This window comes from Callospermophilus lateralis, chromosome 1 (assembly GCF_048772815.1).
Source record: "Callospermophilus lateralis isolate mCalLat2 chromosome 1, mCalLat2.hap1, whole genome shotgun sequence".
NCBI lineage: Eukaryota > Metazoa > Chordata > Mammalia > Rodentia > Sciuridae > Callospermophilus > Callospermophilus lateralis.
Genome location: NC_135305.1, coordinates 180,870,442 through 180,888,324, shown reverse-complemented (window position 1 = coordinate 180,888,324; position 17,883 = coordinate 180,870,442). Strand labels below are relative to the sequence as shown.

General features: G+C 35.0%; 1 protein-coding gene and 1 pseudogene across 2 annotated transcripts in view; one reads left to right on the top strand and one right to left on the bottom strand.

Annotated features, from left to right (window-relative positions):
* Dennd6a (DENN domain containing 6A) overlaps positions 1-12,231 on the top strand; it is a 71,136-nt gene extending 58,905 nt beyond the window's left edge. For both annotated transcript variants that reach the window (XM_076839778.1, XM_076839713.1), the window contains 7 exons: positions 338-402; positions 1,705-1,794; positions 6,905-6,958; positions 7,065-7,174; positions 7,360-7,462; positions 9,259-9,333; positions 10,014-12,231. In XM_076839778.1, the coding sequence (XP_076695893.1) occupies positions 338-402; positions 1,705-1,794; positions 6,905-6,958; positions 7,065-7,174; positions 7,360-7,462; positions 9,259-9,333; positions 10,014-10,145 (629 nt within the window). In that variant the 3' untranslated portion in view covers positions 10,146-12,231. The remainder of the gene's footprint in view (positions 1-337; positions 403-1,704; positions 1,795-6,904; positions 6,959-7,064; positions 7,175-7,359; positions 7,463-9,258; positions 9,334-10,013) is intronic.
* Positions 3,786-4,960, bottom strand: LOC143412117 (BCL2/adenovirus E1B 19 kDa protein-interacting protein 3 pseudogene; annotated as a pseudogene).
* Positions 12,232-17,883: the final 5,652 nt, after the last annotated feature.

The window sequence follows — 17,883 nt, the reverse complement described above, 5'->3', positions numbered from 1 at the left end:
TCAGCCAACTCCACCATTGTAATACTAGAATGGCACATATTGCTTCTTTAAAGTGACTTCTTTCAAATACTTGGTGGCTCTTCATGTATGCATGTCCTTGATAGCCTGAGCAGTTTCACAGGTATTCTTAAAGTGAACACAAAGATTTGAACCTCTTGATTTGTGTGATTTTTGGGGGACTTTCTGGGTTAAGAGAATAAGAACCATTTTCACAGATCACCTCAGACCACCTCAGGCACTGTTCAGGAAGAGATGGTATTGACTTTTATTAATTTTTAAATATATACTTTTCTGGTAGTATAATTTTTCTCTTTATCATATTTTCTTTTCTTCTTAGGAGTTTATACTTCTTATAAGCCATATCTAAATAGAGATGAAGAGATCATAAAACAATTACAGAAGGTAATTACTTGTTCATATTATGAAGTCTCTGTTCTGGTATGTAATATCTATTTAGGCAATATATGCTTTGTGAAATGGAGTCTATTATTTTTTTTACTGGAGATTGAACCCACAGGTGCTATACATACACTGAACTACATCCTCAGTCCATTTTTTTTTTTTTTTTTTAATTTTAAGACAAGGTCTTGCTAAGTTGCTGAGGCTGGCCTCAAACTTGAAATCCTCCTACCTCATCCTCCAGAGATGATATGATTACAAGTGTGTGCCACCAATCCCAGTGAATCTCACTTTAAAACCAAAGTTTTATAAAAGTCAAAGTAATAGCTTGAATATTGAAGCTGTATCTACTAAGGAGTGCCAATCTTTCTAGAAACTTGGGAGTTATAGTAAAAAGAAAGTCATCGATTCTACCATGAGGTAGTTCAGCATCTAATGGTAGGAGATAAAGTTTTTAAATGTAAATAGTATTAATATAGAAAATATGAAATTAAGATTTCTTCACTATGAACTTATTTTTTTTGATGTGTGTATGTGTTACTAGAGTTCAAACCCAGGGATGCTCTATCAGAGTTACATCCCTAGCGCCCCCCTCCCCCGGTTTTTTTTTTTGTTTTTTTTTTTTTTTGGAATCAGGATCTCTAAGTTACTGAGGCTGACATTGAACTTGCAGGCCCCCTGCCTCAGCCTTCCAAGTAGCTGGAATTACAGGTGTGCACCACTGTGTACAGCATGAATTGACGTTTTTAAGTATAGGATGTTCCCTAAGCTAAAGTCTCTTTAAGTTTTGCTTTAAAGATTCTGTTTGTGTTTAAATAAAATTTATTTTTTAATTGAAGCAAAAACATAAAATTATACATGTTAGTGGTGTGCCATGTGATGTTTTGATGCATGTATGCATTATTTAATGCTTAAATCAGATCAATTTTTTTCATCATTTTTTTTTATGGTGAAAACATTCAAACTCCTTTTTTTCTGGATTTTTGAGATATCCAGTACATAATTGTTATCTATAGTCACCTTACTGTGCAGTATAGCACACCAGAACTTCTTGATCCTGGCTGTAACTTAGAACTAATGGATCAGTCTTTCTCTATCTCCCCTCCCTCTACTCTTCCAACTTCTTGCAAATGATTCATTTCACAGGATAAGACACAATTAACTTCAAATTAAATTACTGGAAGATTAAGTTCTAGGTTTTTTATGTTAATATAAATGTATGTTTACAAAGTTGAACTTGGTAATTATCAGTGTTTTATATTTCTGGGCACTATAACATAGGTTTTCATTATTTCCTCTTTTAAGGGTGTACAACAGAAACGTCCTTCTGAGGCTCAAAGTGTGATTCTCCGTCGATATTTTTTGGAACTGACGCAAAGTTTCATCATTCCATTAGTAAGTTAACAAATGTGTCTTTGCTTAATTTAATGATTTGTTGAAGGTATATGAACTATTTTCCCATCCTCAAAGCCTTAAGTTGTGTGTTTTGCCTGCTTAATAATTTAGCATAAAGCCCTTTGCAAGAGACTTGGATTCTTTGTTCTGGTATTAACTGTGCAACTTTGATAAGCCAGTTCATTCCTCTTTTTCTTCAGTTTCCATGTTTGTAATAGGTGGCTAATTCTACTTTACCTAAATACTTTCCATGTTTGTATGAATCTTTTTTTTTTTTTTTTTTTTTAATATTTATTTTTTAGTTATCGGCAAACACAACATCTTTGTTTGTACGTGGTGCTGAGAATCGAACCCGGGCCGCACGCATGCCAGGCGAGCGCGCTACCACTTGAGCCACATCCCCAGCCCCCATGTATGAATCTTAAATGAGATCATTGACCTGAGTTTTTTTTTTAATTTGGCAAAAAATATTTTTTTTCTATTTCCATTCTTTGAAAGTGGATACAGTTTTGCTTAGAATAAAGATGATTTTAAGAGCACACAAAAGTTGAATGCGAGTGATAAAATTAAATCCAATAATCCAGAGTGATGAACAGTAAAAGATACCAAGAAAAAGTAGGCACAGTGGTACACACTTGTAATCCCAGCAACTTGGAAGTCTGAAGCAGGAGAATTACAAGTTTGGGGCCAACCTGGGCAACTTAGAGAGACCTTGTTTCAAAATTAAAACAAACAAACAAAGGTGGTAATGAAGCTCAGAGGTGAAGTACTCCTGTTTTGTCCTTAATACAGGGAAAAAAAAAAAAGAAAGATATTAAGTAGGTGCCTTTGACATAAAACTGATCATCCAAATGATTACTTAACAATCAGAAGTTGAATTTTTTTATACTGCAAAAACAAAATCAGTTTAGTGTATGAACTATATAGTAGTGGATGTTTTTTCTACTCCCTATCCTGGTACTGGGGATTGAACCAGCGGTGCTATAACATTGAACTACATACCCAGCCCTTTTTATTTTTTGAGACATTGTCTTGTTAAGTTGCTAAGACCGGCCTCGAACTTCCAATTCTCCTGTCTTACTCTTCCAAGTAGCTAGAATTATAGGCCTGCACCACTACACTTAGCTACAGCATAATTTGTAGCTGGACTTTTATTTATATTATTAATAACTATTAGCATAGTTAATTGTAGTCTTTAGTAGATACCCTGCAACTATGTAAATTAAACAGTATTTTCTACAGTTGATGAATATAAGACCACAATATTTTGTATAAACCTCTTAATGTAGTGATTTTAATATCAGTGTTATTCATTCTTTGGAAACAAAGTGTTTTAAGTGAATTAAAGTTATAGATAATTTTTTAAAAATACTCTTTTAGTTATACATGGGTACAATATATTTTGTTTGTTTATTTATTTATTAAAGAGAGAGAGAATTTTTTAATATTTATTTTTCAGTTTTCGGCGAACACAACATCTTTATTTTATTTTATGTGGTGCTGAGGATTGAACCCAGCACCCCGGCGCATGCCAGGCGAGCTTGAGCCACATCCCCAGCCATGTTTATTTATTTTTATGTGGTGCTGAGGATTGAACCCAGTGCCTCACATATGCAAGGCAAGCGCTCTGTCACTGAGCCACAACCCCAGCCCAAGTTATAGGTAATTTTGAAAATACTACATACATCATGACTGGTTTAGTATAATTATTTACATTAGGTATTTATTTTTCCCTAGTATCTAAAGAAAATTCAACACTAAATTGTTATAGTAGCAATGAATCAATTGACACACTTATTGATTGATTCCACAGGTTTGTAATAATAGTTTAATGTCTGTTCTTTCAATCTACTATATTAGGAATACAGCATTTACAAAACAAATAAACACAGGTTGAACAACAATCCAAGGATCATGTTAGGTCTTCAGTTACTGTCAGATGCTCAGCTATATATCCATACTGTATGAACAAAGTCAGACCTAATTATTTATCAAAAGGTGCTGGTGGAGGCTGTTATATGCCTTCTAACATAGTTCCTGGGCCAATGGCCAGTGGAGGAAAGAGCAGCAGAGATGAAAAACCTTTAGAAATTTCACCAAGAAGATGCTCCTTTCTCTTTAGTGTGGTGTTTCTCATACTGAGAGTAGATGTGTACTTCTGGTATTTAAGGAGGAACTCCTTGGGGAGATATATTTTTTAGATGACTTGATCAGCCATTTATTCAATCCAAGTTTTTCTTCAAGATCTTCCAGCTTCTTTCCTTAATAACATCTTTCTTGGACTGAGAGCTGTTGTTTTCTCTAATGCTAAGGGTGTCTGTTTCAGAAGCTCTATTTGTATCTAGTGGTGCCTATGAGTGAGAGGGCTGTCACATTGAGAACTCTTGGAGCTACTACATCCCAGATTCATGCTGGGCACCTGGCAGTATTTTTTCCATGTCATCATTATAAACAAAAACTGAAACTGAAGCACTGCTCCCATTTCCATTATTGCTAAAGTGCAGTTCTATCCAATAGCTCTTCAGGTTCTTCTGCAGCCTGGAAACTGCTCTGACATGACCTTGGAGGGCAGCTACAGCTGCCTGATTGGGGATCAATGCAGAGCTGAGGGTTATGCCTCTGTATGGGTCAGTCTGAAGAAGGAGCTTGTCCTAGGCACATCCACATACTAGTTTAATGTGAAATCTATTTTTTTGGAGGGAGTGCTGGGGGATTGCTCTACCTGTGCTAAATCCTCAGATCTCTTTTGTATTTTATGTAGACAGGGTCTCACTGAGTTGCTTGGCACCTCGCTTTTGCTGAGGCTGGCTTTGAACTCACAATCCTCCTGGCTCACCCTCCAGAGCTGCTGGGATTACAAGTGTCTGCCACTGTGCCTGGCTGAAATACTATTTTGATTGTTGTGTTTTGTACCTTAAAAGAAGGTTACCTTGGATTTTCTTTCTCTGTTATGGTTTTTTAAATATAGATTGATATCATATTCATGAAACTATCCTTCAGGATGACAGGGATCATGTCTGTCTTGTTATCATTTCCTCAGTCTGGCATGTGATAGCATTCTAATATTTATGGAGTAAATAAATGATATGACTATTTTAAGAAATTCAGTGGAATGTCATAAACATACAGACTCTATCACAATGTGGTCCTTACCTGGAGACTGCATCATAAGTTTTGTCTAGTTATTTGTCTAGTTATTAATATAATCTATCTGAACATTATATGAGGGCAATCTGAAGATCTTTGTTCATTTTGGGGAAGAAATGTTGTTTCTTGGTGTGTGGATGTCAATTACTTTTGTTCTCTTTATATACCTACCTTTCAGGCTGGGATCAAAGCTCAGAGACAGAGGGAAGTTACTTAGCTTTTTGAAGCTTTGGTTTCCCAGTAATACCTAACACAGAGCATGGTTGCAAGGATTACAAGAGATCATGCATGTAAAATGTTTAGTATATTTTCTGGCACATAGTTACTCAGTAAGGTTAGCAGTTATCACTAAAGTAAGATCTGGGTGCAGTGATGTATATTTGTAAGTCCTAACTACTTTGGAAGCTGAGGTATGAGAATCATTTGAACCCATGAATTTGGGACCAACTTGGCCAACATAGTGAGACACTCATCTCAAAAAAACAAAACAAAGCAAAAAATGTTCTCTCTTGGATTGTCAAAGATTTAGTAACATTTTTTGTTGTAAATGACTTCCAACTCAATCTAAATTTAGCTATATCTATTGTGGGCATTGATGGAGTTGTTGCTGTTAATTTGAAAGAGCATATGATGGTGAGTAGAAAAAAAATGATTCAGTCTCCTGTACACTCACAACATAGATCACTTCTGTGACTCTACATGGTGTGGGTTTTCTGTCCACCAGCAAGCAAACAGTTCTGCCACAGACACCAGTGAGATGTCCTTTATTTTGATTCTGACATTGTGTATCTGGATATAGCATCAGACCCTACAGGTTGAGGGCTCAGTTCCCAAGATTGCACCCCTTCTGTTCAGATTTCAGTCAGAAACCTCAAGTTGTTTACCTGTGCTTCCAACTGCCTGGAGTTTGGGTTCCTACAATCCCCTCCTTGATGTTTGATTAATTTGCTTGAATGACTCACAGACTTAGGGAAACATTTAACATTTACTGGTTTATTATAAAGGGTATTACAGATGATACAGATAAAAAAATGCATAAGGTAAGATGGGGGGAAAGGGGCATGGAGCTTCCATGTCCTCTCCTGTTGTACTACCCTTTGGAACTTCATGTATTCAGCTGTTGGGAAGTTCTACACACACTGTCTTTTGGGTTCTTATGGAGACTTTATTGCATTGGCATGATTAAAGCATGGATAACTATGTTAATATGTGATTGGACAAAAAAGATATGATCTAATGCTAATAGACTGAGTAGAGAAAACCAGCAAGGTGTGTGTATTCATATTCTTCAGCATTCCTTCCTTGTGGGTATGGGACAGGACCCCTTCTGAAATGGGGGTCTCATCATCTACTATCAGACAAGGTATATCAGAGAATTTATTTATATGTTCAGCAGTTCCTAGTTAGATGGAAGATTAGAGTCTCTATGACCCACCTTGGGAGAGATTCTGTGGCCGCCTTGAGAAGGAAGTTGTAAGTCAGGAACTGTGGATAAAACCCCCAAAATATATATCATAATATTATACTAGGAAACCCATTTTTTTTTTTTTTTTTTTTTTTTTTTTTTAAGTTTAAGAGCTCTGGGTTGAGCATGGTGGCACATACCTGTAATCCCAGCAAATAGTGAGGCTGAGGTAGGAGGATCACAAGTTTGAGTCAAACCTGGAAAACTTGGCAACACCACACACAAAAAAAGAAGGCTGGGGATGTGGCTGTATGTAGAGTGCTTCCTAGGTTCAGTTCCTAGTAACTGCTGCCCCTGCCCCCAGAAGACCTTTAGGTAAGAATGCCTAACTTTTTTAACTTATTATTTTTTTAAATATCTTTTTAGTTGTCAATGGACTTTATTTTCTTTATTTATATGCGGTGCTGAGAATTGAACTCAGTGTCTCATACATGGTAGGCAAGCACTCTATCACTGAGCCACAACCCCAGCCCTTATTAACTTTTTTTTTGGTTTTAGGAGAGGTATGTGGCAAGCTTGATGCCTTTGCAGAAAAGTATCTCTCCATGGAAGGTATGAATATATCCAAATAAATTCCTATTTAAAATTTGTAATTATAATTAACTTCTCTGAATGTATCCATTTCTAATTTCTTAATATAGTATATCTTGTTTTGTAGAGTCCACCCCAATTAAGACAGTTCCTTCCAGAAGAATTTATGAGAACACTTGAGAAAACAGGACCTCAGCTAACTTCTAGAATAAAAGGCGATTGGATTGGACTTTACCGGTTAGTCTTTTCCCTTCATCTGTAGAGCTTTATTTAAAAAGAAAACAAAATAAAAAATGGCCTTATACATTCTTTTTAGAAAATTCTATTATTTGGAATGTTTTTCTGAATTATAGATAAGAAATGTACTAAAGAGAGGAAATAAGTCATAGTCAAACTTTGCTTCTTGCATTTATTTTTAATAGGCATTTTCTAAAGTCTCCAAATTTTGATGGCTGGTTCAAGACTCGGCGAAAAGAAATGACTCAAAAACTAGAGGCACTCCATCTAGAAGCTCTTTGTGAAGAGGTAGAAAACAGTGTGTTTGTGTGATGACTAACAACTATTGAAAGTAAAGATAAAATTATCTTTAGAGGTTAAAGATAATGTCCATGTCTGCATCTTTATAAATAGCAATGATATTTAACTTTTCTAGATTATATACTTTGTGACAGGGACTGTGTGTAGATGATTTATAAGGGTACTTCTTTTTTAATCTTCACAATTCATCAAGATAGGCATGTTAGGATCTTTACTTGTGACTTAGAACTTGAGTGACTTGTCTTAATTTCACATCACCACTAAGTAGCAGAGCCAGCAGTGTTCTGGAGTCCACTTACATTTGTCCATAAGAGCTAATTGTGCACATCTTTTCCTAGTTAAGCATTTAGTGACTTCAGGTTGGTAGTTTGAAATTGCATACAGTTGGCAAATACTATAAAGACTTTTTCTGGAGAACTGGTTGCTTAATATTCATCAGCAACTGGAGGGAGTTAGGATTCAAATTCAAGCCATCTAACTTCAGTTCTTTCCCAATATGATTTACTCATCTTTCTCACTCAGTATTAACAAATTTTTCATGGCTTGGATTGGTTTTCCATACAGTATAATTTACCACCAGCCTATTTTAAATTGAACTACTTGTGAAAATATATAGTCTTATTTTTCATTTGTATTTAGCTTTAAATATTGAGGCAGCCTAGCCTCAGTGTTTTCTTTCTAATCATAAATTCCCAGTGATTCTGGCTCTGAGAAAAAGAATGAAGAAAACAACAAAGTAAGTCCAGGAGAGTTTATTTGAAGATACAAAGTTTACATCCAGTAATACATTCATGTTCAGCTTTCTTGATTTGTTAATCAATATATATATATATATCTTTTTTTGGTACCTGGGATTTAACTCAGGGGTACCTGACCACTGAGCCACATCCCCAGCCCTATTTTGTATTTTATTTAGAGACAGGGTCTCACTAAGTTACGTAGCACCTTGACATTACTGAGGCTGGCTTTGAACGTGCGATTCTCCTGTCTTAGCCTCCTGAGCCGCTGTGATTACAGGTGTGCACCACTACATCCAGCTACTAATATTTCTTATAAATTATTTATTGGTATGGGAAAGGAATTTAATATTGCATTGAGCTATAATTTTTACTTTTTTTGGTACTGAAAATTAAACCCATGGGTGCTTTACCATTGAGCTTCATCTCCTGTCCTTTTTATTTTTTTTTTTTATTTTTAAAGAGAGAGTGAGAGAGGAGAGAGAGAATTTTTTTTTTTTTTTAATATTTATTTTCTAGTTCTCGGCGGACACAACATCTTTGTTGGTATGTGGTGCTGAAGATCGAACCCGGGCCACCCGCATGCCAGGCGAGCGCGCTACCGCTTGAGCCACATCCCCAGCCCTCCTTTTTAAATTTTTATTTTGAGATAGGGTTTCATTAAATTACTGATGCAGGCCTTGGATCTTGTGATCCTCCTGCCTTAGGCTCCCAAATTGCTGGGATTACAAGCATATGCCCCTGTGTCCAGCCACAATTTTGTGTTTTAGTTGTCTGTTTGTTGGTTGACCTAAAAGGACTATCTCAGAAAGGAACTTTCTTCCATTTTGTTTTACTTCCAAATAGTATAAATTTTTTTCTAACTAATGTCAAAACTTACCTAATGAACAATTTCTAGAATACTATGATAATTATTCTTATATTGTAATGGTATATATGAGTTAAATACTGTTTTTTTTTTCCTTCTTTTGCATTAGCCTTGGCTATTAAAATAAAGAGGTTTGAATATTGAGTACATACTGATTTGGGATTTGCTTATTGTTCTAGGACCTACTTCTCTGGATCCAGAAACACACAGAAGTAGAAATAGTAGACCTTGTACTGAAGCTGAAAAATAAGCTGGTATGTAGCCAAAGCAGCTGAAGATTAAATTGGTGTGTGAAGATATTTTCTTTTTATTTGAGCTAATGCTGTATGATGTATCACAGATGTAACTTAAAATAAGGAGATTTGAGATTGGTCTGTTGATGGTAGATCTGAACAAAAATATTTGGTCACTCAGGGAGATCATAGAGATGCCATATTATTCTAAATATTTTTACATGAATTTAATGAATTCTACAAAAACATTGCCAGTTATATTTAATATCATGTAGTATATCTAGGTTTTATCTATGAATTTATATAGGAGCCCTTTTTTGGCTTAATCATGTATTTTTTTAAATGGCATGTTCTTTGATTTTTTAGTTTCTGTAAATTCTAGTCTGAGATGGAAAGTTTCCAGTTAGGCTTGGTGGTGCACACCTGTAATCCCTGTAACTTGGGAGGCTGAGACAGGAGGATCTGAGGTTCAAGGCCAGCCTGAGTAACTTAGTGAGGTCCTAAGCAACTTGTTAAGACCCTGTCTCAAAAAATAAAAAGGGCTGGGGGTATATCTCAGTGGTAAAATACCCTAGTACCAAAAAAAAAAAAAGGAGAACAAAAAGACTGAAAGTTTCCAAGTTGTTAGACTGTTAAGACTGTTTATATAGAGATCATAATATATTAATAAAGATCCATTTAAATGCTGCCAAATGTTGTAGTTGCAGGCTGATCGAGAGCATTTACCTGTGAAACCTGACACTATGGAAAAGTTACGGACACACATAGATGCAATTATCTTAGCATTACCAGAGGACCTGCAAGGCATACTGCTCAAAACAGGCATGACGTGATATTTTCCAGCCAAAAAGGATTGTGCATCATGAAGCATACTGACATTTCAACCAGACGCACAAAGATCTTCCAGTGGCAGCAGAGTGGAAAATAGCTGTGAATGCTAAGATACAGGGTGGAAAGACTGTATTGTATAAACAGAACTTTTTATTGCATTATTTTTAAAAATGGATATCTGTGGTAGTTCCACTTTAATACTGAAACACCGAAGGCAGTTCTATATTTTTAATCATGTTCTAAAGTGCTCTTATGAGAGACCTGAGGGGCCATCGGTATACGTGATTCCAAACTGCAGTGCTGGCATTGCAGATATTTTTTTAAATTGGTGCTGCTTTGCCCAATCATGTTAAAACTCAGGGGGTTATAAAAATAACATTCACACTGGCTATCTTCTTAAGAAGGAAAAGACTGAACTGTCCAACTATAGTTGATGCTTATGTAGTGCCTTTCGTTGTCCTTCATGTTTCCCAAAGTCCAGCTGCTATTCTTGAGGCTTTTTCTTATTTGATTATGAAACATAATTTTATGAAGGATTATATTGAGTAATCAATGCTTAAAAATATTTATTAGAAGGCATGGTGGTTTTTTTCAATTGTCATATAGGTTTTTATTTCATTATTTTCTTCACTGTTTTCAAAATGTAATCTTACCACTTTCTCCAGAGGCAAGAAGGCATCTAGTATTAATTATGGAAGACTTTATTTTCCTTTACCCTTTATTCATTGGGTCTATGTAAATTAATAAGCTTGGATGCTTTTTAAAGACAATTCTAATTATGAATCTCATAATCAAATATTTTTTAAAACTGAAGTTTTATTATTTCAAAGGCATTCATAAGCCTTTTATTCGATAGTTATTAGAGTGATTATAAGGTTGATTTCCAGCATTATTTGTTGGGTAGTGTTATTTCCCCAAAACTAATGTTTCTCCGAACATTCTTCCTATTGTTTAACATGGGAACTTTTGTTTTGAATCAATGTTATGGTTACTATGGTTTTTTTTTTTTTTTTTTTTTTTTTTTTTGTTGTTGTTGTTATTTTCTCTTTTGTTTATACTTCCTTGCCAAAAAAGAAGAATGTGATTTATTTTAGTAAGATTGGTTTGTGTTGAATGAGAATATCCTACAGAAGCCACTATTTGAAATAGGCACACATGATGTAGCACAAATGTAAATAGCTGTGTCTTTATTACCCTCTCAACTACCAAATATAGTTGTATGTATTTGTAAAAGAAGCGACTTCAGAAGCTATCTCTTATTCTCTGTTGCTATAATTCTAAAGGGCATTCCTGACCTAAGAAAGGCTCCTTGTGTTTGTAAGTTGGTCTACTGTGGTTCGATACCCAGATGTGCCCTTTCCTCATGGATGCAGTATCTTGAAGCATACCTCTACGTCTAGCATATGGCATTTGGAAGAACTCATTTGCCTAGCATCATAGGGGTTATTTTGTGAAACAACAGTTGACCTTTCAGAAAAGGGGCAACTACTTTTTTATGCTAAAGTATTTCATAACTTTCTTGGAAATTTTATTTAGGTATAAATGGTCATCTTATTATTTTTCAAAAAGGTGTATTTTAATAATCTTACAATTTATATACAGTTTGTGACCAGAATTTGAGTCATTAGTGTCATATCAAGGATCTTTTAAATTATACCACTACAGGATGTGTCATTTCAAGTTTATTTTGCACAGCTGAAGAGTAGCAAAAGATGCCAATTAGCATGATAATGGTGTCCTCATTTACTGTATGTAACTGAAACTTAACATGTTTGAAAACATTATACTCACACAGTTTATCTCTTTAATTTCAAATTATGTACTTGTAAGAATAACTTAAAGTTACTTTGGAAACTGAGAAAGACTGGTAATTTTTTTTGTGTGATTTTCAGAGTTTTTTTAAGAAGACTTTGTTAATATCTAAGCCCTGCCATTTAATGTTTTCTCTCCACCAGCATCAGAAGGAATCACTGCTTTAAGGGTATTAAGTAATGCCTAGAGTGCCTTCTACTTATAGTCCAAAAGAGATTTTGTGAAGGCATTTTGGTCATTACCAAAACTGAATTAAAGGCCTTGGATTTTAAAGCACCTGGATGTCTTGTCTTATTTCTTTAAGTTTGAAATGCTTGGAAAAGCAAAGCATAGTTAATGAAACTAATGCATTAAGAGATTCCTTTTATTTTTGGACAGATTTTAAGAAATGAACACTAGGAACTGTAGCACATGCCTGTAATCTAGTAACTCAGGAGGCTGAGGCAGGCAGATTCTGAGTTCAACGCCAGCCTCAGCAACTTAGCAAGGCCCTGAACAACTCAGTGAGACCCCTTCTCTAAAAACAAGGGCTGGGGATGTGGCTTCATGGTTGAGTGACCCTGAGTTCAATCCCAAGTACCAAAAAACAACAACAACAACAACAAAAAAAAAACCTTTCTCTGTGTACTAACTATGAACAGATGAATAGTTCAATTAGTAACAGGTTAATTAAGAGATTTGATATCCCTTCTATAACAGTGCATTGATTTTACAAAATATTCCAATAAAAATATTTTAGCCAGTCATACTGGCACATTCCTATGGTCCCAACTACCTGTGAGGTTGAGGTGGAAGAATCTCCTCAGCCCATGAATTTGAGAGCACCCTGGGCAATATAGCAAGGCACTGTCTTAAAAAAAAATCTTTTTAAGTATCTAGATTTTATTAAGATTATCCTTCATTTACTACTTAAGAAAAAACTTTTAAAATCTGTAACGCTTTAAATAAGTTACATTTATTTCTTCCTCTTCCTTTTAAAATATAACAAGCATAATATAGCTCAGTGGTAGAGTACTGGCTCAGCACACATGAGGCCCTGAATTTCATCCCCAGTGCTGCCAAAAAGAAAAAATAGAATGTTAAAATAGCAAATACATTATTCTTTGAATTTTAACTTGTTTGTTAAATACATATTAGATGTTATTCCTCTTTGAAATTACAGATAATAAATGGCCTACAAGATTATACACTGCAAAATATTGCAGTAAAAGAGATGCCATTAAAATATGTTTTATGGCCCAAACAACAGAAATCTTATTTTTTCATAATTTTGGAGACTAGAAATGCAAGATCAAGGTCTAAGCAGTATAGGTCTCATTCTGAGGCCTGTCTCCTTGACTTGGAAAAGGTTGGCATAGATGTCATTAAAACTTGTCTTTGTTTTCACTTTCTCATAACTTCATTCATTGGTTTTTAGAGCTGGGTTTTATTAATTTTTTCCTTTTTTATCATAATTTGGGGAAAAATTATATATTTTCCAGTATTAGTTTTACAAAATATTGAAGGCAAAAGCTTTCCTAATTATGAATATTTTAAAATAACAAAATAATTAACTTATATGATAGTATAAGTAATGACTGAATTATCATAAATAACTATCTGTTCATATATCCAAGATGTATTACATATATGCCATCTAAAAGTTGGCCAAATTTCAGTATTTGTAAGTGGAAATTGGCATTTGTTAATGAAAAAGCCAAATTTTTTCTAATTACATTTCCCTGTTTTTAAAAAGATCTAACAATTTTATATAAGATACAGAAATATGATTACTAAAATTTATTCCACATTAACCAATTTTTGGATAAATAAATTTTAATCTAGTAGTTGGTTAATGCAAAATAAGTTTATGATCTTCATGTCTTTGTTTTATTTTTTGTTGCTTAGGGCCTCACTACCTGAGGCTGGCCTCAAATTTGCAATCTTCCTAGTTCAGCCTCCTGAGTTGCTAGGATTACAGGTATGGGCTACCACACCCAGCTTATGATGTTTTTTTCACAGTTATAACATTGCCTATCTCATGATGTACAGATGTTGAGGAAGAAAAGATGGTAGAGTTTCACCACATCCTTTTCTCTAGTGTTACTTTCAGACTTCTGAATGCCAGCCTTTCTTTACTGCTACTTGAATGGTAAACCTTTCTCCAAATTAAGATCATTGTCTGAGGCTGTACCTCAGGGATAGAGCATTTGCTTAGCATTTGTGAGGCAATGGGTTCCATCCTTAGCACCACATAAAAATAAATAAAATAAAGGCATGTTGTCCATCTACAACTACCAAAAAAATGTGAAAAAAAAATCATTGTCAACTAATAACCATAGGTCTCATTCTGTTTTACTAGTTTCACCACTGTGGTTGACTGCTTCTGTCCCCCACGTTTTTTCATGTCAGCCAGTATGAATACATTATAGTATAAATTGCTTCTAGAGTCACTGAAAATCCTTTTTGGAAAATAGTAAGTATACATTTCAAAGTTGTTATATTTGTTATTAAGTGAATGTATTTTCATACCTCAGTAGGATACTATTGAAATGATTGTTTTCATTTAATGAAAGAGGTAAATATTTTTATAGTCAGAGGCTTTTGGTTGTAGAACACAATAATTTTTTAGTTTTGTTTTTGTGGTATTGGGGATTGAACCCAGGGGTTCTCTACATTCCAGCTCTTTTCATTTATTTATTTTATTTTAATAAAGAGAGAGTGAGATAATTTTTTAAATATTTTTTAGTTTTCAGCGGACACAACATCTTTGTTTGTGGTGCTGAGGATCGAACCTGGGCCACATGCATGCCAGGTGAGCGCGCTACCGCTTGAGCCACATCCGCAGCCCAGCTCTTTTCATTTATGTTTTGAGACAGGTGTCATTAGGTTGGCAAGGCTGGCCTAAAACTTATGATCCTTCTGCATCACAAGCATCTGGTTTACCTGGAGTTTTCTTTGAGGTAATAAAAGTATTATTAGTAGTGTTTACACTTTCAATCTTTCAAATGGATTAAAAGGTTATTAAAATTGTCCATATCTTCTTTTTTAAATATTATTTTTGTAGATATACACAATACCTTTCTTTATTTTTATATGGTGCTGAAGATTGGACCCAAGAACCTCACATGTGAGGCAAGCTCTCTACCACTGGCTACACTCCCAACCCCTATCCATATCTTCTTGAGAGAGTTTTGGTAGTTTGTCTTTCAAGAAATTTGTTAATTTCGGCTGGGCACGGTGGCACACACCTGTAATTGCAGTGGCTCGGGAGGCTGAGGCAGGAGGATCCCGAGTTCAAATTCAGCCTCAGCAACTAAGTGAGGCCCTAGCAACTTAGTGAGACCTTGTCTCTAAATGATATTTAGAATTTTTTAAATTTTGAGACAGGTCTTGCTAAGATGCTGAGGGTCTTGCTAAATAGCTGAGGATGGCCTCAAACTTGGGATCATCTTGCTTCTTCCTCTTGAGTTGGAATTACAGGCATGTACCACCATGCCCAGCTTATATCTTTTCCATACTTTTACTCATAACCTTATTTTGTCTTTATAGTTAAATGTTTTATTGTAGGTAGCATATAGGTTATTTCTACTTTGAATTCAATCTGAAAAAATGACATTTTTTTTGTCAGGATTCTTTAAAAAATATTTTTAGTTGTAGATATACACAATACCTTTATTTTTATGTGGTGCTGAGGATTGGACCCAAGTACCTCACATGTGAGGCAAGCGCTCTACCACTGGCTACGACCCCAACCCCTGTCCATATCTTCTTGAGTAAAACAGAATATAACTTTTTTTTTTTTTTTGTGGTAGTGGGGTTTGGACCCATTAGCATTCTACTACTAAGTTCATCCCCAGGCATTTTTTAAAAATTCTAATTTGTTATATGTGACAGCAGAATGATATACAATTCATATAATGCATAAATTTTCATAACTAAAGAAGGATCACACCATTCATGTCTTCATACATGTACTTATGGTAATCATATCCATCTCATTCCACTGTCTTTCCTACTCCCATGCTTGCTCCCTTCCTCACGCTCCCTTTTGCTATATCTAAAGTTTGTCTAATCCTCCCATGCTCCCCCACCAACCCCATTATGAATCAGCATCCTTATATCAGAGACTGATATAAGGGACTGGCTAACTTCACTTAGCATTATATTCTCCAACTCCTTCCATTTACCTGCAAATGCCATGATTTTATTCTCTTTTAATGCTGAATAGTATTCCATTATGTATATATACCACATTTTCTTTATCCATTCATCAACTGATGGACATTTATGTTGGTTCCACAGTTTAGATATTGTGAATTATGCTGCTATAAACATTGAGGTGGCTGTATCCCAGTAGTATGCTGTTTTTAAGTCTTTTGGGTAAAGACTGAGGAGAGGGATAGCTGGATCAAATGGTGGTTCCATTCCCGCTTTTCCAAGGAATCTCCATACTGCTTTCTATATTGGCTGCACCAATTTGCAGTCCCAGCAGCAATGTATGAATGTGTCTTTTCCCCACATCCTCGCTAAACTTACTGTTGTTTGTATTCTTAATAGCTGCTATTCTGACTGGAGTGAGATGAAATCTTAAGAGTGATTTTGATTTGCATTTTTCTAATTGGTAAACATATTGAACATCTTTTCATATATTTATTGATTGATTGTATATCATCTTCTGAGAAGGGTCTGTTTAGTTCCTTGGCCCATTTATTGATTGGGTTATTTTTTTTTTTTTTTTTGGTGTTAAGATTTTGAGTTCTTTATGTATCCTAGAGATTAGTGCTCTATCTGATGTGCGTGTGGTAAAAATTTACTCCCAAAATATAGGCTCTCTCTTCACTTCACTGATTGTTTCTTTTGCTGGGAAGAAGCTTTTTAGTTTGAATCCATCGCATTTATTGATTCTTGATTTTAACTCTTGCAGTATAGGAGTCTTATTAAGGAAGTTGGGGCCTAAACTGATATGATGGAGATTTGGGGCTACTTTTTTTCTAATAGATACAGTGTCTCTGGTTTAATTCCTAGCTCCTTGATCCACTTTGAGTTGAGTTTTATGCATGGTGAAAGAGAGGTTTAATTTCATTTTGTTGCACATGGATATCCAGTTTTCCCATCACCGTTTATTGAAGAGACTATCTTTTCTCCAATGTATGTTTTTGTATAAGATAACTGTAGTTTTATGTGGGTTTGTCTCTGTGTCCTCTATTCTGTTCCACTGGTGTACAAGTCTATTTTGGTGCCAATACCATGCTGTTTTTTTTTTTTTTTTTTTTAAATGATTGCTCTGTAGTATAGTTAAGGTCTCGTGTAGTGATGCTACCTGTTTCACTCTTCTTGCTAAGATTCCATTTGGGGTCTCTTATTTTTCTCGATGAATTCATGACTTCTTTTTCTATTTCTATGAGGAATGTCATTGGGATTTTGATTGGAATTGTATTAAATCTGTATAGTGTTTTTGGTCGTATGGTTATTTTGACAATATTAATTCTGCATACCCAAGAACAAGGTAGATCTTTCCATTTCTAAGGTCTTCTTAATTTCTTTACCATTTTGTAGTTTTCATTGTAGAGGTCTTTCACCTTTTTCATAAAGTTGATTCCCAAGTATTTTATTATTATTATTATTGTGTGTGTGTGTGTGTGTGTGTGTGTGTGTGTGTGAGAGAGAGAGAGAGAGAGAGAGAGAGAGAGAGAGAGAGAGAGAGAGAATTTTTAAATATTTTTTAGTTTTCGGTGGACACAACATCTTTATTTTTTTATTTTTATGTGAGGATCAAACCCAGCGCCCCGCACATGCCAGGCGAGCACTGTTACCGCTTGAGTCACATCCCCAGCCCCTATTTTATTATTTTTTGAGGCTATTGTAAATGTGATAGTTTTCCTCATTTCCCTTTCAGAGGATTTGTCACTGATATACAGAAATGCCTTTGATTTATGGGTGTTGATT